Below are 21406 nucleotides of genomic sequence, written 5' to 3'. Positions count from 1 at the left end.
CTATATTTTTTCTTTAGGACTATACTTTTTCTTTTATCATATCAGATCAACTTTCTTTTTTTCTACCTGATGCTGTGGTGACAGGAGCAGGGCTGCAACTGTGCGTGCCAGAAGCAGGATGATTCCTAAGCAGAAACTGTATCTTTAAGTCTTTATGTCACAGTTCCTAAGGGCCTGATGAGGTAGATTATGCCTGACTCCATCTGGACAAATTGGGATTGAAAATGGATGCAGTTACATTGCCTGGTGTGTGCGATTGCTCACTAGTTCTGTACCTACTACGTAACCCTACCTAATATGAATGGAAAAGGACTAAGCAGGTGGCACTTGCTAAATAAGTATTACTGGTGGCAATTTGGACCAGCACAGTGGCCAAATCAACTGTCTCATTCAAAGATTTTCATAGGAAAAGTCCGAGTATAAATGGAGAGAAGGAGGAATGGTAACTGGAGGTAAAGGAATGAGTACATGGGTTATGCAATGAAAGAGATCCAATATTATATTGGTGTCTCAAAATCCTTAGAACAAGAGGATACTGTTTCTTAGCTCAGTTGTAATAGATGCCAGAAGGGGTAAAGCCCTATGTTGCTGAGACTACTCCTGCTCTGGGAACCTGATAAGCCTGTAAACCTGAGTAGCATAGTTCTGGGAGACATTTTGGTCATATGATACGATGATGGACTAGGTTGTTAATATCTGTGTAGGACTCCAGTAGTGTGCCAGTATCTTCTGGCTCATATTTCAGGTTATATCTACCACCCTACTGTGAAATGTTATAAAACTGGTGTTGCTAGAAAGATTAGAATACTGATACTGATGATCATATATAATGGGAAATTGGGTTAAATCCCCCTCAAAATATAATACCAATGGAAAAATGATTGGCTTGAAAAAGTCAGCTAATTTCTGTGGTAAATAGTTCTGTTCAAAGTATCACATAATACAAATAGTAGCAGATTGAGGTAGAAAACTTAGTATATTAGTACAAAAATATGAAAATGTGTGTCATGGCTTTAGAGGATAGATTAGCTGTTTCTCAAATTCATCTCTCATACTGGCTTCTTCAAATTTTAGACATATTCATACTGATACTGTTGTTGCATCTGTAATATAAATGCTATAGTAAATATAGATGCCCAGCCAGATAAATACAATCATTTTCTATAAGACAGCCTCAGCCAAAGGCCAGGGGGAAGCTTGTGTAATGAGGACTTAACCTTATCTCAAGAGAGTGTGGCCTTTGTTCTCAGTTTTTGGGATGTGATAGGAGTCTTTGTTTGCCTTGGAGCTTTGGCCACCAGACAGATTTAACAATGTGATTTATGATGGGTGCTTTGGGCATTTGGGTATCAGTTTTGCCTCTGGAAAGTGGTGGGGGCTAAAGGAATCAGCATAACTTTGGAAAGGGCTAGAGACTAAAGGCCAGCCATATTGGCAGAATGTGATGAGCCCCAGTAAAACTCTGAACACCAAAGGCTTGGCGTCTCCCTGATTGGCAATGCTCCCTGTGCTGCCGTACACTGATGCCAAAAGAATAATGCTTTCATGACTCTACAGGGAGAGGATTATAGAAGGTGTGCATTTAGTCCTTCTCTTTTACTCTTGGTTAACTTTAATTTGTATCCTTTCCCTGTCATAAATTATATCCACCAGCATAACATCTTTCAGTGAGTTCTGTGAGTCTTTCTAGTGAATTATCGAAAGTGAGGGTGGCTTTGGGAATATGCTAGGTTGCAACTGGTGTCAGAAGTGAGGGCAGCCTTGTGGAGTGCTCCAGCTTTTTGGTTGACTAATTTGCAGTTGGCTAAAACTTTATACTAAACCATATAAATCTCAAGGTGGCTTACCTGAGATCCTTTCTTGCTACCTGGCAGGTTAATTATGAGAGTTTTACCTCTGATTCCACATACGGGCCTGAAAGGAAAGAGAAACTGGATGAATACTAAATTGCAATGAATGGTTGGTTTAAATACATTCAACAACAGAGATCAAACATTGTATTTCACATGGCAACAACTGTTTTAGAATGAAATTACTACAGCTAGAGATTCACCAATTGTTACACAAATTAGGCATTCTGGCTGAGGTTTTCACAATAGCTAGTGTGTTAGATTGTAAAGATGTACTGACATAAAATCAGAATATATTAGCCAATTTAAAGAAGTAATGGCCAAAATATCGTCTTTCTCTAGCTTCTTTGTATCTCATACAGTTCTAAGATTTCAATGAGATAAATGTAAAAATGTCTAGCACAGTAATATTTTCAAAAGTCTAAAACAAAAAGCACTCAAGAGTTGAGGGAGACTTAAATTTGAGCTATCGCTTCTTAGCAAAGTGTAAATTTTAAAGTAAAATAAGGTCTCTCACAAATGAATGGCAGTGGGGAGAGTTTGGAGAGCTCAGCTGCTAACAGATCCATTGAAAAACAAGGGCAACTGAAAGCAGAAAGGTCTTTCAAGATTACTGTAAATTTCCAAGCCACTTTTAAACTAGGTGGTTAGATAAGAAACATAAACAATGGAAAAGCACTGGAAGACAGGAATCAAGAGTTGAAGGCCTGGATTTCATATGAGAGTTGGAATCATGCTTTTTCAATAACTGGCTGTGTTACTTTCACCTGGTAACATCTAATTTTCATCAGCTGAAAACAAAGGGATTGGTCTATTTCTAAAATTTTAAAACTAAGATTTTTAAGTCATATAACAGTCTTTTCCCAAAACTTGTTCCTATGAATGAGATTATTAACTACTTTCACTCTCTGAAATAACCTAAATTTGTCTTATGTTTTATTGTTTTTTTTTTCTTGAGTCCTGTTCACAAAGACAAGAGATGATAGCTATTTACTTTAAATTTTCCCTATTCTTTTAATTGAAATATAATTGACAAATAGCATTGTATTAGTTTTAGGTGTACAAAAATGATGTGGTATGTATATATATTGGGAAAGGATTATACAATAAGCTTAATTAACAACCATCACTACACAGTTACTATTTTTTTCTTGTAATGAGAACTCTTACAATCTACTTTCTTAGAAACTTTCAAATATACAATATAGCAGTATTTACTATAGTCACCATGCTAACATTACATCCCTTACATTTATCTTATAATTGGAAGTTTGTGTCTTTGACTACCTTCCTCCATTTCACCCATTGTGCAATGCCTGCCTCAGGCAACCACCAATCTGTTCTCTGTATTTATGAGTTTGGTTATTTTTAGATTCCACATATATGTAAGATAATACAGTTATTTGTCTTTCTTCATCTGATTTATTTCCCTTGACATAATGTACTCAGGTCCAACTATGTTGCTGCAAGCAGCAGGATTTCTTTCATTTTTACGTTCAATAATATTCCATTGCATATACATACCACAGTTTCTTCATCCATTCATCTGTCAATAGACACAGGTTGTTCTAGGTCTTGGCTACTGTAAGTAATGCTACAATGAACATGGGAGTGCAGACATCTTTTCAAGATAGTGATTTCCTTTCCTTTGGATAAATACCCAGATGGAACTGCTAGATCATATGGTAGTTCTATTTTTAATTTTTTGAGCAACTGCCATACTCTTTTCCATAGTGACTGAACCAATTTACATTCCCACCAACAGTACACAGCATTCCCTTTTCTGCACATCTTGTTATCTCATCTTGTTTGATAATAGCCATTCTAGCAGGTGAGTAAAGTGGTATTGCATTGCAGTTTTGATTTCCAATTCTTTGTATCTTTTCATGTAACTGTTGGCCATTTAGATCTTATTTGGAAAAATGTTTATTCAGATCCTTTGCCCATTAAAATTTTTTTTTTTTTTTTTTTTTTTTGACAGAGAGGGAGAGTGAGAGAGCAAGCACAAGTGGGGGAGAGAGGCAGAGGGAGAGGGAGATAGAGAGAATCCCAAGCACGCTCCACATTCAGCATGGAGCCTGATGAAGGGCTGGATCCCACAACCCTGGAATCATGACCTGAGCTGAAATCAAGAGTCAGATGCTTGACCAACTGAGCATCCTTGCCCATTTTTTAATTGGATTTTTTTGTACTAAGTTCTATGAGTTCTTTATATATTTTGGATATTATTAACACCTTATTGGATATATAATTTGTGAATATTTTCTTCTGTTCCATAGGTTGCCTTTTCATTCTGTTGATGACTTCCTTTATTGTATAGGTTTTTAGGTTGATGTAGACCCATTTATTTTTGCTTTTGTTGCCTTTGCTTTTGGAGTCAAATCCAAAAAAGCACTGCCTAAGAATGATGTATAGAAGCTTATCCACTGTTTTATTCTAGGAGTTTTATGGTTTCAGGTCTTACATTCAAGACTTTATATTGAGTTGATTTTTGTGTATGGTTTAAGATAGGATAGTAGTCCTATTGTCATTCTTTTTCATGTAACTGTCCAGTTTTCCCACCATTTATTAAAGACACTATCCTTTCCCCATTGTATTTTCTTGGCTCCTTCATCCTAAATTAATGGACTACATATGCATGGGTTTTTTTTATGGGTACTATATTTTGTTCAGCTGATCTATGTCTGTTTCTATGCTTTTGATATATTGTTTTGATTACTATAGCTTTGTAATACAGTTGATTAGGAAGTGTGATGACTCTAGCTTTGTTCACATTTCTCAAGATGCTTTCAATATTTGGGGTTTTCTGCATTTCCATTAAGAATGATTGTTCTATTTCTGTAAAAAATGTCACTGGAATTTTGATAGGAATTGCACTGAATAGATTGTTTTGGGAATACGGACATTGTAACAATATTATTTCAATCCATGATCATGAAATATCTTTCCATTTATTTGTGTCTTCAATTTCTTTCATCAATGTCGTGTAGTTTTCAGTGTATAGGACTTTCACTTCCTTCGTTAATTTTATTCCTAGGTATCTTATTCTTTTTGACGCAATTGTAAATGAGATTGTTTTCTTAATTTCTCTAATAGTTCATTAGTGTATAGAAATGCAACTGATTTATACATATTGATTTTGTAGCCTGCAACTTTACTAATTTGTTTCTTAGTTTTAACATTTTTTTTTTTTTTTTGGTGTAGCCTTTAGGGTTTATTATATATAATAACATGTCATCTGCAAACAGACAGTTTCACTTCTTTTCTGATTTGGGTGACTTATCTTTTTCCTTTCTAATTGCTCTGGTTAGGACTTCCAGTATTTTGTTAAATAAAAGTGGTAAGGTAGGCATCCTTGTCTTGTTCCAAGTCTTAGATGGAAAGCTTCCAGTTTTTTACCATTGAGTATGATGTTAGCTGTGGGCTTATCAACCTGTGTTATTATATTCAGATACATCTCCTCTATATCCATGTTGTTCAGAATTTCCATCATGAATGGATATTACATTTTGTCAAATGCTTTTTCTGCATCTGTTGAGAGGATTGTATGATTTTTTAATGTTTATTTATTTTTTAGAGAGAAACAGAGAGTGAGCAGGAGAGGGACAGAGAGAGAGAGAGAGGGAGACACAGAATCAAAGCAGACTGAGCTGTCAGCAAAGAGCCTGACATGGAACTCGAACCCTCAAACCGAGAGATCATGACCTGAGCCAAAGGTGGACGCTTAACCATCTGTGCCACCCAGGTGTCCCAAGTATTATATGATTTTTATCCTTTATTTTGTCAATGTGGTCTATCACATCAATTGATTGATGGATGTTAAACCATCATTGAAACACTGGGAAAAAATCCTACTTCATCATGGTCCTTTTATTGTTGTACTCAGTTTGTTAATATTTTGTTGAGGATTTTTGCATCTATGATCATTAGGGATACTGACCTGTATTTTTCTTCTCTTGTAATTTTCTTCTCTGGTTTTGGTATCAGGGTAATGCTGCTTTTATAAAATGAATTTGGAAGTATTCTTTCCTCTTCTATTTTTGGAAGAGTCTGAGAAGGTTTGGTATTAATTCTTCTCTGTTTGATAAAATTCACCAGTGAAGCCATATGGCCATTGATCTGTTACAAGGTTTCAAATTACTGATTCAATCTCCCTATTAGTAATTGGTCTGTTCAGATTTTATATTTCATGATTAAGTCATGGTAGACTGTATGTTTCTAAGAATTTATCCTTATTTTGTAGGTTGTCCAATTTGTTGGCATACAATTAATCACCATAGTCTCTTCTGATCTTTGTATTTGTGTAACATCAGTTCTAACATTTCCTCTTTTATAAACGGTTTTATTTAGTTGAGTCACCTTTTTATTATTATATTTTTGGTGAATCCAATTTTTTAAATCTTTTCTAAGTATCAGCTCTTAATATCATTGGTATTTTTGTTGTTTTAATTCTCTAGATCTTTTATTTCTGCTGTTCTTTATTTCCATCCTTCTAATTATGGGCTTAAAATTTTCTGTTTTAGATCCTTGAGGTATAAAGTTTAGTTGAGATCTAAAGTAGGAAATTATTGCTATGAACTTCCCTTTTAGAATTGCTTTTGCTTCATCTCGCAAGTTTTAGAATGCTACCTTTCCATTTTCATTTCTCCCAAGATATTTCTTGATTTTGTTTTGGTTTCTTCTTTGAACCACTTGTTCAGTAGCATGTAGTTGAATCTCCATATATTTGTGATTTTTCCATTTTTCTTCTTGTAATTTCTAATTTTATACAATTATGAATAAAAAAGACGCTTGATATGATTTTAATCTTAAATTTATTAAGATTTGTACTGTGGTTTAATATATGATCATGGAGAATGGACCAAGTGTGTTTGAGAAAAATGTGTATCCTGCAGCTTTTGGAAGGAAAGTTCTGAAAATGTCTATTAAGTCCATTTGGTCTAAAGTGTCATTAAGTGTAATGTTTCCTTACTGATTTTCTGTATGGGTGATCTAATCATTGATGAAAGCACAGGGTACTGAAGACTCCTACCATTATTGCATTGCTCTCTAATTTTCCTTTAAAGTTTGTTAATTTTTGCTTTATATATTTAGATACTCCATTCTTTGGTGCATAAGTTTTAGCAAATGTTGTATCCTCTTGTTGGATTGATCCCTTTATTATTATACAATGACCTTCTTTTGCGTTTTTCTTGAAATCTGTTTTGTATAAGCATAATTATCTCAGCTTTCTTTTGTTTTCCATTTGAAAATATCTTTTTCCATCCTTTCACTTGCATTCTGTGTGTGTCCTTACATCTGAAGTGAGACTCCTGTTGGCAGAATATAGTGGGGTCTTGTTTTCATTAATCCATTCGCCACTCTATGTTTTAATTGGAGAATTCAGTCCATTTAAAGTAATTATTAATAGGTAGGGACTGACTGTAATTCTGTTGTTTTCTGGCTGTTTTGTAATACCTTTGTTTCTTCTTTTGCTCCCTTTCTTTGTGATCTGATGGCTTTCTGTAGTGGTGTGTTTCAATCCCTTTCTCTTTATCTTTTGTGTGTCTCCTATAGGTTTTTGCTTTGTGGTTACCATGAGGCTTACATAAAAAATATTTATAACAGCTGATTTGAAGTAGATAATAACTTAAGTTTGAAAACATTCTAACGCTCTACATTTTTACACCCTGCACTACTTCTATTTTTGGTGTCACAATTTACATCTCTTTAACTTGCATATCCATTAATAAGTTACTATAGTTATAGTTATTTTTTAATACTTTTGCTGTTTTGTTTTTTTTTTTTTTTTGAGAGACATAGAGTGAGCAGGGGACAGGCAGAGAGAAAAGGAGAGAGAGAATCCCAAGCAGGCTCCCCATTGTCAGTGCAGAGCCCTCACCAACCGTGAGATCATGACCTGAGCGGAGATCGAGAACTGGAGGCTTAAATGACTGAGCCACCCAGGCACCCCAATACTTCTGTCTTTTAACTTTCACATTAGATATATAAGTGATCAATCCATCACCATTAAAACATTATTCTAAATTCAACTATATATTTATTTTTACCAGTGAGATTTACACTTTCATTTGTTTTCCTGTTACTAAATATTACCCTTTTGTTTCAGCTAAAAGAAATCCCTTTAACACTTCTTGTAAGGCCAGTCTAGTAGTGCTGAATTCTTCAGCTTTTGCTCATAAGGAAAACTCTTTCTCTCTCCTTCAATTCTGAAGGACAACATTGTTTGGTAGAGGATTCTTGTTTGGCAGGCTTTTTTTTTTTTCTTTCAGCACTTGAATATTTTTTGTCACTCCATTCTGACCTGCAAAGTTTCTGCTGAAAAAAAATCTACTGATATTTTCTAAGGATCCCTTGTATATAAAAAAAGTTTTTTTTTCTCTTGCTGCTTTTATGTCTTTCAGCGGGTCTATTTGGATTCATCCAATTTGGAACTCTTGGGCTTCTCGAGTCTGGATGTCTATTTCCTTCCTTAGCTTAGGGACATTTTCAGCCATTATTACTTCAAATAAGCTTTCCACTTCTTTCCCTTTTCTCCATCTGGGATCTTTACATTGTGAATACTAGTCTGCTTGATGCTGTCCCAAAAGTGTCTTAAACTATCTTCAATTTTTTTTTTTCTCCTCTGACTGAATTCCATTGCCCAGTCTTCAAGTTTGCTGATTCTTCTGCTTCATCTAGTGTTGTTAAATTCCACTACTGATTGTTTTAGTTATGTATTCTTCAGCTATGTGATTTTTGTGTGGTACCTCCTATATTCTCTCTTTTGAAATTCTCACTTTGTTCAGACATTATTCTCCAGACCTTGGTGACTATCTTTAGGACCATTATTTTGATCTCTTTATCAGTTAAATCATCTATCTCTCTATCATTAATTGTTTTTATGAGGTTTTATCTTTAAGGTACAGAGAATTTGACTGATATATGCCCCTGGGATCTTTGTAATTTTATACAGCAAGTTCATCCCATCTGTGTTAATGTAGATTCCTTTTCTAAGGATAATGGCAATGAATTTATCCTGACAATAATGTATTTCAATATATTTGTAATTTATAAAGTACTATGGAACTTGGAATTTAATTTCCAATTATAAGAATGTAACTCTATTTTCCAAGAATGTTTAAGAATGTTCCAAGTATTAAGTCCCTTCACCACAAGGTTATTGGCAAATACAAATTCAGTTAATTCTTTTTATTCCAACTTTTTGGTAAACAAGCCCAGGCCTATTATATTTCCAAAAATACTTCATCTACTCTCGGATGACATCTTAAATAGTAGTGCTAATAAATGTATAAATAAAAACTCCAGTCAGTATTGTATGTATGTAGAAAAGTTATAATATCTAGATTACTACTTTTCTGTGTGTGTGTTATGCATGTATTGTGTATATAATTAAAAACCTTAGTATATATTCATGAGAGACTATATCTGTTACTTTCTCTTAATCTTTTTGGACTTTTATTTTGCCACTTTTTCAAAAAGTCCATCAGTTTCTTTCAATATCTAAAAATTAATTTTGGGATGTAGTTTTTCATCTATAGAATGTCCAGAGTCATGGCAAAAAGAAAATATTTTAACTTTATATACCTCTTTTGTTTATTTTCACAAACACTATCTTATTTAATAATTTTCAAAAATACAAGTACTATAGTCTTAGTATATTCCAACTAAGGCATATTAGGAAACTAAGGACTCGCACTAAGTATTATGAGATAAATGCAACTCTCTTCCTTAGGGAATTTACAAATGTAATACAAAACATTAAAGCACATAAACAACTATAAGATAGTAGGTAATGACACAAATTGACAAAAAGTGCTGTAAGTTCAAAATAAGAGTTGTAAACTTTTTGGTGAGGATGAGGTAAGTCTTCATGGAAGAGGTAACATTTGAGTGATTTTCTAAAGGAAAATATTTCAATAGGTAGGAAAAAATGGGGGAAGGGTAAGAAAAATAGGGTAGTTTAGATAGAGAAGAAATACAAGGTAAAAGCACAGAGACAAAAAAGAACCAAGTACATTTTGGGTATATTAAGTCTTTCATCTAGGGAGAGCACAGTCTACTCAAAAGACTAATGTGAGGTAAGAAGTACCAATGGACAGATGTCATGGTCTGATAAATTAGTATTTCCAAAATGTAGTCTCTGCACGAGAACATAGCATCATTTGGTAATTTGCTAGACATGTAAAATCTCTCATATTGCCCCTCTCCTTTCCTTAATGCTATTGATCTACTCTTTACTATTAACGTAATCCTGGCTTAGTTACATAGCCTCTCTAATGCTTAGTTTTCAAAACCTGAGTGATTGTAAGGATTAATATAATCTTTGAAATATAATGTATAGTGTCTAGTATATTATGGATAATCAATAAATACTGGCCACTTTTCCCTTAAAAAGTACATTGGGATTAGATGAAGAAGGTCATGAATTCCCTGTAAAGATGTAGACCTTTTTTTTAATTATTAAATTTTTAATTTCAATTCCAGTATAGTTAACATACAGTGTTATATTAGTTTCAGGTGTAGAATATAATGATTCAACAAATCTATACATTTCTCAGTGCTCATTATGATAACTGTAATTTTAATCACCTTTACCCACTGCATCCATCTCCTCACCCACCACCCATCTGGCAACTACCAATTTATTCTCTTTAAGTCTTTTTTCTGTTTGTTTCATAAAGTCCACATATGAGTGAAATCATATGGTATTTGTCTTTACATGAGTTATTTCACTTAGCATTATGTCCTCTAGATCCACTCATGTTGTTTCAAATGACAAGATTTCATTCTTTTTATGGCTGAATAGTATTCCATTCTATAGATATACCACATCTACTTTATCTATTCATCTATGGATGGACACTGGGTGCCTTCCATATCTCAGCAATTATAAATGATGCTGCAGTAAATATAAAGATGCATATATCCTTGAATTTTTGTTTTAATTTTTTTGGGCAAATACCCAGTAGTGAAATTACTGGATCATATATGGTAATTCTATTTTTAATTTTTTGAGGAACCTCGTATTATTTTCCATAGTGGCTACACCAGCTTGTATTCCCACCAACAGTGCATGAGGATTCCTTTCTCTCTACATCCTTGCCAGCACTTGTTAATTCTTGTTTTTTATTTTAGTTATTCTGAACAGGAGTGAGGTGGGTATCTCACTGTGGTCTTGATTTGCATTTCTGATGATTAGTGATATTGAGTATCTTTTCATGTGTATGTTGTCTCTCTGTATGTTTTCTTTGGAAAAAAGTCTGTTCATGTTCTGCCTATATTTAATTGGATTATTTTTTGGTGTTCAGTTGCATAGCTTCTTTATATATTTTGGGTGCTAACCCTTTATCATATATGTAATTAGCAAATATCTTCTTGCATTTATTAGGTTGTCTTTTTGTTTTGTTGGTTTCCTTGGCTTTGCAAGAGCTTTTTATTTTGGTGTAGTCCCAACAGTTTAATTTTGCCATTTGTTTCCCTTGCCAAAGAAGACAGATCTAGAAAAATGTTTCGATAGCAGGTGTCAAAGAGATTACTACCTATGTTTTCTTGTAGGAATTTTATGGTTATAGGTCCTACATTAGGTCTCTAATCCATTTTGAGTTTATTTTTGTGTATCATGTAAGAAAGTGGTCCAGTTTCATTCTTTTCAGTCTAGCTGTTCAGTTTTTCCAACATCACTTATTGAAGAGACTCTTTCACCCATTGTATATTTTTGCCTCCTTTCTCATAGACCAATTGACCATAAAATCATGGGTTCATTTCTGGCCTCTTTATTCTGTTCCATTGATCTATTTGTCTATTTTGTCCCAGAACCATACTGTTTGGATTCCTACAGTTCTTCAGCATGTATTGAAATCTGGGATTGTGAGACCTCCAGTTTTGTACTTCTTTTTCAAGACTGCTTGGGCTACGTTCAGAGTCTTTTGTAATTACATATAAATTAGAAGATTATTTGTTCGGGCTTTGTGAAAAATGTTGCTGGAATTTTGATGGATTGCATTAAATCTGAGATTGCTTTGGGTGGTATCGACATCTTAACACTATTGGTTCTCCCAACCCATAAGCATGTAATACTTTTTCCATTTGTATCATCTTCAATTTTTTTCATCAAGGTTTTATACTTTTTCCAATTACAGGTCTTTTATGTCTTTGGTTAGGTTCATTCCTAAGCATCTTATTTTTTTGGTGCAATTGTAAGTGGGATTATTTTCTTAATTTCTTTCTGTTACTTCATTATTGGTGGATAGAAATCCAACAGATTTTTGTATATTAATTTTGTATCTTGAGATTTATTGCATTCATCAATTCTAGTAGTTTTTTGGTGGAGTCTTTAGAGTTTTCTATATATAGTATCATGACATCTGCAAATAGTGAAAGTTTTACTTCTTCCTTATCAGCCTGGATGTCTTTCATTTCTTTATCTTGTGTATTTGCTGTGGCTAGGACTCTCAGTATTATATTGATTAAAAGTGGTGAGAATGGACATCCTTGTCTTATTCCTGATGTTAGAAGAAAAGCTCTCAGTTTTTCACCACTGAGTATGATTTTAGTTGTGGGTTTTCATGTATTACCTTTATTATGTTGAGGCATGTTCCCTATAAATATATTTGATTGAGAGTTTTTTCATGAAAGGATGTTATATTTTGTGAAATGCTTTTTCTGCATCTATTGAAATGATTATATTGTTTTATATCCTTTCTCTGGTTAATGTGATGTATCATTTTGATTGATTTGAGAATATTGAACCACCCTTGTATCCCTGGAATAAATTCCACTTAATCATGGCAAATGACTTTTTAAATATATTGTTGGATTTGGTTTGCTAATAATTTGTTGAGGATTTTTGCATGTATGTTCGTCGCAGATATTGACCTATAGTTTTCCTTTTTTGTGGTGTCTTTCTCTGGTTTGGTTATTAGGGCAATGCTTGCTTCATAGAATGAATTTGGAAGTTTCTTTTCCTCTATTTTTTGGAATAGTTTGAGAAAAATAGGTATTAACTCTTTTTTCAGTGTTTGCTAGAACTCACCTGTGAAGCCATCTGGTCCTGGACTTGTTTGTTGTGATTTTTTTTTTTTTAAGTTTACCTATTTATTTTGAGACAGCGAGTGCAAGAGGGGACTGGGGGGGGGGAAGAGGGAGGGAGGGAGGGAGGGAGGGAGAGAGAGAGAGAGAGAGAGAGAGGGAGGGAGGGAGAGAGGGAGAGGGAGAGAGAGAGAGAGAGAGGGAGGGAGGGAGGGAGGGAGGGAGGGAGGGAGAGAGAGAGAGAGAGAGAGAGAGAGAGAGAGGGAGAGGGAGAGAGGGAGTATCTCAAGAAGGCTCCATGTTGTCAGCGTGGGGCCTGACTTTGGGGCTCAAACCCATGACCCATGAGATCATGACCTGTCACAAAATCAAGAGTCAGATGCTTAACTGACTGAGCAACTGTGGAGCCCTTGGGAATTTTTTGATTACTGATTCAATTTCATTGCTAGTAACTGGTCTGTTTAAATTTTGTACTTCTTCCTGATTCCATTTTGGGAAGTTACATACATGTTTTTAGGAAATTTGCTTTTCCTCCAGGTTGTCCAATTTGTTGGTATATAATTTTTTGTAATATTCTGTCATAATCATTTGTATTTCTGTGGAATTGGCTGTTATTTCTTCTCTTTCATTTCTAATTTTATTTTTTGAGTCCTCTCTCTCTCTTTTGATAATTCTGACTAAAGGTTTAGCAATTTTGTTGATTTTTTTCAAAGAACCAGCTCTTGGTTTCATTGATCTGTTATGTTTTTTTTAAATTTCTATTTCATTTATTTCTGATCTAATCCTTATTATTTCCTTTCTTATAATGGCTTTGGGTTTTATTTATTCTTCATCTAGCTCTTTTAGGTGTAAGCTTAGGTTGTTTATTTGAGATTTTTGCTCCTTCTTGAGGTAGGCCTCAAGATTGTTATAATTATTGTATTGTTAAAAAAACTTGCAACAAACAAAAGTCCAGTACCAGATGACTTCACAGGGGAATTCTAGCAAATGCTTAAAAAAAAGAGTTAATACCTACTTTTCTCAAACTATTCCAAAAAATACAGGAAGGGAAACTTCCAAATTCATTCTATGAGGCAAGCATTGCCAAGCATTGCCATATACATATACATATACATATGTATGTAATTATAGTATATATATATATATATATATATATACACATATAATTATATTTTATATATGTATAATACTATATATAATTGTTAATAGAATTATAATATAATTGTATTGTTATAATCTTCTCTCTTAGAACAGCTTTTGCTGCCTCCCAAAGATTTTGGACCAGTATGTTTTCATTTTCAATTGTCTCCATAGATTTTTTTGATTTCCTGGTGGACCCATTCACTGTTTAATAGCACTTTTTTTTTTTTTATCTTCAATGTATTTGTATTCTTTCCAAATTTTTTCACTTCTAGTTTTACATTGTTGTGGTCAGAAAGGATGCATGATATGATTTCAGTCATTTTGATTTTGTTTAGACCTGTTTTGTGGCCTAATCATGTGATCTATTCTGGATAATGTTCCATGCACACTTGAAAAGAGTGTGTATTTTGCTGTTTTTGGATGGGAAGTTTTGAATACATCTGTTAGATCCATCTGGTACAATGTGTCATTCAAAGCCACTGTTTCCCAGTTAATTTTCTGTCTGGATGATCTATCTACTGATGTAAGTAGGGTGTTGAATTCTCCTACTATTATTGTATTATTGTCAATTTCTTTCTTCATGCCTGTTAATAGTTGCTTTATGTATTTGGATGCTTCTACATTGGGTGCATAAATATTTACAATTGTTATAGCTTTTTGTTGGATTGCTCCCTTTGTGCATATGTAGTGTCCTTTTTTTGACTCCTATTACAGTCTTTGTTTTAAAATCTATTTTGTACAAGATAAGTATTGCTATGTCAGCTTTCTTTTCACTTCTATTTGCATAATAAATGTTTTTCCATTCCTTCACTTTGAATCTGCAGGTGTCTTTAGGTGTGAAATGAGTCTCTTGTAGGCAGCTTATAAATGAGACTTGCTTTTTACGCATTCAGTCACCCCATGTCTTTGGAGCATTTATTCCATTTAAATTCAAAGTAATTATTGATAGGTGCATACTTATTGCCACTTTGTTACTTCCTTTATGGTTGTTTTTGTAGTTCTTTGTTCTTTTCTTCTCTTGCCCTCTTTCCTTGTGGTTTATGATTTCTGTAATGATATGCTTGGATTCCTTTCTCTTTATTTTTTGTGTATCTACTACAGGCTTTTGATTTGTGATTTCCACCAGGATTATATATAACATCCTACGCATACAGCAGTCTATATTAGGATGATGGTGCCTAAGTTTGACACTATCCTGAAGAACCAAAGTTTTATTCTCTCCCCAAGTTTTCATGTATATGATGTCATACTTTCCATGCTTTTATCTTGCAAATACCTTGACTGATTTTTATAGATACAATTGATTTTTATTATTGTTGCACTTTAACCTCTGTACTGGTTTTATAAGTGATCGATGTACTACTTTAATCATGTTTGTATGTACCTGTGAAATTTTTTCTTTTCATAATTTTTTAAATCCTGATTATGGCTTTTTCTTTCCACTCAAAGAATTCCCTTTAACATTTCTTGTAAGGGTAGTTTAATGGTGAGGAATTCTTTAACTTTGGTTAGTCTGGAAAACTCTTTAAAGCTCCGTCTATTTGGATTGAGAAGCTTGCTGGATATTCTGGTTGCAGATTTTTTCCTTTCAACACTTTGAACATATCAATGCCACTCCCTTTTGGTCTGCAGAGTTTCTGCTTAAAAAAAAAAATCACTAATAGGTTTACAGAGTTTCTCTTGTATATAACTGTTTCTTTTCTGTTGCTACTTTAAAAATTCTATTTTTGTCATACTTTTTGCCATTTTAATTATTATGTGTCCTGGTATAGACTCCTTGGGTTGATTTTGTAAGGGGCTTGATTTTGCCTCCTGGATCTGAATGTCTGTTTCCTCAGACTAGGGATGTTTTCAGCTACTACTTTTTCAAATAAATTTTATGCTCCCTTTTCTCTCTCCTCTTACTGAAATCCCTATAATGAAAATATTATTAACACTTGATACTATCACTGAGTTTCCTTAATCTATTCTCAATTTTTATTATTTTTTGTATTTGCTGTTCAGCTTGCTTGCTTTACATTACTCTGTCTTCCAACTTGCCAATCTGTTCCTCTGCTTCTGTTTATCTACTATTTACTCCCTCTTGTGTATTTTTTATTTCAGTTATTGAGTTCTTCATCTCTGGTTATTTTATATATTTTCTATCTCTTTGTTGAAGGTCTCACTGAGATCCTCTCACTGTTTTCTCAAGTCCAGTAAGTATGTTTGTAACTATTATATTGAATTCTTTATAAGGCATATTACTTATCTTCATTTCATTTAGCTCCTTTGCTGTGATTTTGTCTTGTTCTTCAATTTGGGACACATTCCTCTTTCTCCTCATTTTGTCCAACTTTGTGATTTTTATCCTACATATTAGGAAAGTCAACATTTCCTGATCAAGAAGTCTTGTAGTGTTTGTAGTGCAATGTCCTCTGTTCACAAGAACGTGTTGCTTCAGGGCTGTCTCCTATGTGTGTTGCTTGCATTCCACTGTTGTGGCTGAGCCATGTCTGCCTTCAGGCCAGTTGGCTTCCATGGCCCTCTGTGCTTGTGGTGGGCAGAGTTTGGTCTCTGTGCAGTTAAGGGGTCAGTCTGGGGCTGACTTGGGCTTGAAGTTTGGCTAGATCAGATGCCTCCCTCAGTCTGTTTGCCAGAAATGTGATCACACCAGATTGCAGGGCACTCTCCCTGCGTTGTTCCCCAAGAGACTCTTTGGTGGGAGGGGCCTGCAGTCATACCAGACGCCTGCCCCCAGTCTGTCTGCTGGGGTTGCAGTCACACTGAACTACAGGGTTCTTTCTTTGCTACTCCCTGTGAGGTTTTTTAAATTTTTTAAATATTTATTTATTTTTGAGAGAAGACAGAGGCACAGCATGAGTGGGGGAAGGGCAGAAAAAGAGGGAGACACAGAATCCAAAGCAGAATCCAGGCTCTGAACTGTCATCACAGAGCCTGACGTGGGGCTCGAACTTGCCAACTTTGAGATCATGACCTGAGTCGAAGTCGGGTGCTTAACTGATTGAGCCACCGAGGCACCCTTCCCAGTGAGGTTTTAATTGGTGGGTGAAGCTGGCAATCAGATAAGATGTCTGACCCCAGCCCACTGTTGGGCTGCAGTTAACCTGTATGTATGGTTATCTTCCCTACTCCCCAGGGCAAGAACTACTTAGTCACTTTAGAGTGGTGCTGGCCACTGCTGGGGCTGCTCGCAGAATGAAACATGTTAGGTGCCACTTTGGAGAGACCCCTGATGAGTAGGGTGGGTTGGATGGAGCAGTCCACAGGAGCTTTTCAAACTGCTGCTTCTACACTGATTTCAGTGGGTTGTTTGCTATACTGTTCTCTTTAAGGGTGAGGATTCAATTTCCTATCACCTCTGGCTCTCCCAGAGCCAAGCTGCTGATTTTTAAAGTTCCTAGTGTTAAGTCCACTGGCTGTAAAACTCATGAAGTTAAGCCCCACTGGTTTTCAAAGCCAAATGTTATGGGGACTCATCTTCCCAGGGCAGGTCACCTGTATCTGGGGTGCCTAGTGTAGTTTGTTCTTCCTTTTCCATGCTTGTGGTATTCCTCCTGATGTGGTTAGTCTCATAGGTTAGTTTGGTTCCATACCATAGTTGCCCAGGTCTCTACTCTTCCTATTGTTTTTTTCATGTGGCCTCTTCTTTACAGCTACCTGTGGAGAGTCTGTTCTGCCTGTCTCGTTTTCTGGGTTTGTTACATTGACATGGCTGTTATCTAGGTGTATCCATGGGATGAGGTGAACTTAGGATCCTCCCACTTCTCAGTCTCTAGAATGTATTCCTTTTTCTTGCATTTTATTTATTAAAAAGTTTTTTTTAATATATGAAATTTATTGTCAAATTGGTTTCCATAATTAAAAAGTTTTTTAAATGTTTGTTTATTTTGGGAGAGAGTGAGAGTATGAATGGGCAAGGGGCAGAGAGAGAAGGAGACACAGAATCTGAAGCAGGCTCCAGGCTCTGAGCTGTCAGCCCAGAGCCCAATACAGGGCTTGAACTCACAAACCACGAGATCATGATCTGAGCTGAAGTTGGACGCCTAACTGACTGAGCCACCCAGGGGCTCCAAGAATGTATTCTTTTTATCTTTCATTTCATTTCATTTTATTTCAGAGAGAGGGAGAGAATGAGTGGGGGAGAAGGGCAGAGGTAGAGAGAGAGAGAATCTTAAGCAGGCTCTATGCTTGGCCAGGAGCTGAACATGAGGCTTGATCCCATGACCCTGGGATCATGACCTCTAGAGTCAGATGCTCAACTGACTGAGCCACCTACACATCCCTCTAGAATGTATACTTAACACAATGGGGACCACTGATAGATTCTTTTTAATATTATCAAAGACTATGTCAAAAATGATAGTCTAAGATAACATGAAAGGGAATGATAGAGGATATAAAGAAAAAAGTATGATAAAAGTTCAATGATTTTTTTTGCTTCATATTCTGTGATGTATCTGTTTCAGTACCTTATACAGTACCTTGTTTTTTCTAGAGAATATCTTACTTCCTTTTCTACTGTTTTTTCTCTTTTCTCTTTTGAGGGAAGGGAGGGTGCAGAGAACTAACTTTTTCTTTTGCCATTAAAAATATGGAAAAGATGTTAAGATGACTTGTAAGTAACTTAACATCTAATATTTAACTAGTACTTTTTATCTGTCATATACTATACTAGTAATTTTATTTTCTACTCAGAACATCCATGAGGTAGGCATTATATATTACCTTTCAGTTTTTAATATGTAAACATAAATTTCTGACATCTTTGAAAGAAACTACTTACTCTTTAGTTCTAATTTTTAGATATTTCTACATATGATACAGAAGATAAAATTATTATTTTTGTCAGCACTAGAGTTAAGATAGCAACATGTTATTCAACAAAAAGTTGAGATATATTTTCTTAAATTTACTTATGAAATAAACATCAGAAAAAGAAATATAAATAAGATAAGGATTTTTGTTTGTATCCTTTGAAAGATTGTTCTGGTTTTGTCTTCTTCAAACATATCAAATTAGAAAAGGCATAAACAGCCAGACATATTCAATATTAAGTGGTAAGACAGAAGTAGTTTTTTAAAATAAGGAATATATTTCAAATCAAATTAACTCAGTTAGTGCATTACCCTCAGTAACAGATTGAATTATCATTAATTTCAATATAAATCCATCTAGTGGAGAGCTACCAAGGCAAAAAACAAAAACAAAATACAAGAATAAAAAACCTGAACTTATTTTCCAATTAATTGTGGGATAATTTGTTATTTTTATTACTTAAAACACCTTCCAATATATAAACAGTATGGTTACTAGAGTGAATTCATTTATTTATTCAGCAAGTATTGAGTGCTTACCATAGGCAAGGCAGTGTTAAGCAATGGGGTTACAAGAATGAGTAAATAATCTTGCCTTAGGGGAGTTTACAGATTTATAGGAAAATATCAGTAAATGTTAAGATAATTAAATAGGTGCTACGGGTACATGAAAAACTATGGAAATGGTAGGAAGGCATTTTAGTCTTAGGTGAGAAAGGGTAATGGTGATTAGGGAAGAAAAAAAAATTTAAGCTGCTACCTGAAAAACAGGTTTAGAGGCAGTCTGGGAAGAACATTCCAGGCAGAGGAAATGGTATGTAAAAAGGACTCAGAAGCTAGCAAGAGAACCTGATGTGTGTGGTAACAACAATGAGGACAAATGGGTAGAACAGAGTAAATGGGTCTCTCCCCAAAAATTTGTATGTTGAAATCCTAACCCCAATTGTGATGGTATAAGGAGATAAAGCCTTTGGGAGGTACTGAGGTCATGAGGGTGAAGCCATCATAAATGAGATTAGTGCCTTTAAAAAAGGGACTCCAAAGAGCTCTCTCACTGTTGACCCATTGCCACATAAGGATACAAACATAAGTCAGAATTCTACAACCTGGAAGAGGCTCTCATCAGAACCTAACCATGCTGGCATTCTACTCTCAGATTTAAAGCATCTAGAATTGGGAGAAATAAGATTCTGTTTAGAAGCCACCCAGTCTATGACACTTTGTTATAGCAGCCCAAATTAAAACAGTGGGTGGGAAATGCTGCTAAAAAGGCAGTTAGCAGAGATAGTTTATATAGGCCCTGGAAAATAATCTTAAAGAAATCAATTTGTATTCATAGGAAAATGACATTTCACTTAAGTTTTGAGAAGAAGAATAATATGTTGATATTTTTGTTTTCAAAGGATATCTCTGGGCTGCAATTTGAAAAATTGATTTGATGGGTGGGAAACAGGAAGCAAAGAAACCTGTTGAGAGAATGTTGGAATAATAGGAGATGAATTAGGATGGTTGCAATACTGATGTACAAAATGGACATGTTATATTTAAGTATATTCTGATTTACAGAGAATATGAAACTAACTTGTATTCTAAAATATATATTTTTTGAAATTTAAATACACAAAGGACAAATTTTTAAAATGAGAGATATATTTTTAACTTTTTATTAATTTTTAAAATTTACATCCAAGTTAGTTAGCATATAGTGCAACCATGATTTTAGGCAAAGATTCCTTAATGCCCCTTACCCATTTAGCCCATCCCCCTTCCCACAACCCCTTTTTATGTTTTTGTCCCCCTCCCTGTTTTTGTATTATTTTTGTGTCACTTCCCTTATGTTCATCTGTTTTGTATCTTAAAGTCCTCATATGAGTGAAGTCATATGATATTTGTCTTTCTCTGACTAATTTCACTTAGCATAAAACCCTCTAGTTTCAACCACGTAGTTGCAAATGGCAAGATTTCATTCTTTTTGATTGCTGCGTAATACTCCATTGTATATATACCACATCTTCTTTATCCATTCATCCATTGATGGACATTTGGGCTCTTTCCATACTTTGCCTATTGTTGATAGTATGGCTATAAACATTGGGGTGCCTGTGCCCCTTTGAAACAGCACACCTATATCTCTTGGATAAATACCTAGTAGTGCACTTGCAGGGTTGTAGGGTAGTTCTATTCTTAATTTTTTGAGGAACCTCAATACTGTTTTCCAGAGTAGCTGCACCAGTTTGCATTCCCACCAGTAGTGCAAAAGAGATCCTCTTTCTCTGCATCTTCACCAATATCTGTTGTTGTCTGAGTTAATGTTAGCCATTCTGACAGGTGTGAGGTGGTATCTCATTGTGGTTTTGATTTGTATTTCCCTGATGGTGAGTGATGTTGAGCATTTTTTCATGTGTCGGTTGGCCATCTGGATGTCTTCTTTGGAGAAGTGTCTATTCATGTCTTTTGCCCATTTCTTCACTGGATTCTTTGTTTTTTGGGTGTTGAGTTTGTTAAGTTCTTTATAGATTTTGGATACTAACCCTTTATCTGATACGTCATTTGCAAATATCTTCTCCC

At 34.8% G+C, this 21406-nt stretch overlaps 1 protein-coding gene across 15 annotated transcripts in view; it reads right to left on the bottom strand.

Moving 5' to 3' along the window:
- Positions 1-21406, bottom strand: part of GPHN (gephyrin) — a 609447-nt gene that overhangs the window by 235733 nt on the left and 352308 nt on the right. For all 15 annotated transcript variants that reach the window (XM_019451514.2, XM_019451516.2, XM_019451519.2 and 12 more), the window contains one exon: positions 1848-1914. In XM_019451514.2, coding sequence (XP_019307059.1) covers positions 1848-1914 — 67 coding nt within the window. The remainder of the gene's footprint in view (positions 1-1847; positions 1915-21406) is intronic.

The sequence above is a fragment of the Panthera pardus genome, unplaced genomic scaffold, assembly GCF_024362965.1.
Source record: "Panthera pardus isolate Hobbes unplaced genomic scaffold, ASM2436296v1 HiC_scaffold_24, whole genome shotgun sequence".
Taxonomy (NCBI): Eukaryota; Metazoa; Chordata; class Mammalia; order Carnivora; family Felidae; genus Panthera; species Panthera pardus.
Note: the sequence above shows the minus strand (reverse complement) of the source record. Positions and strands in the feature narration are given on the sequence as shown.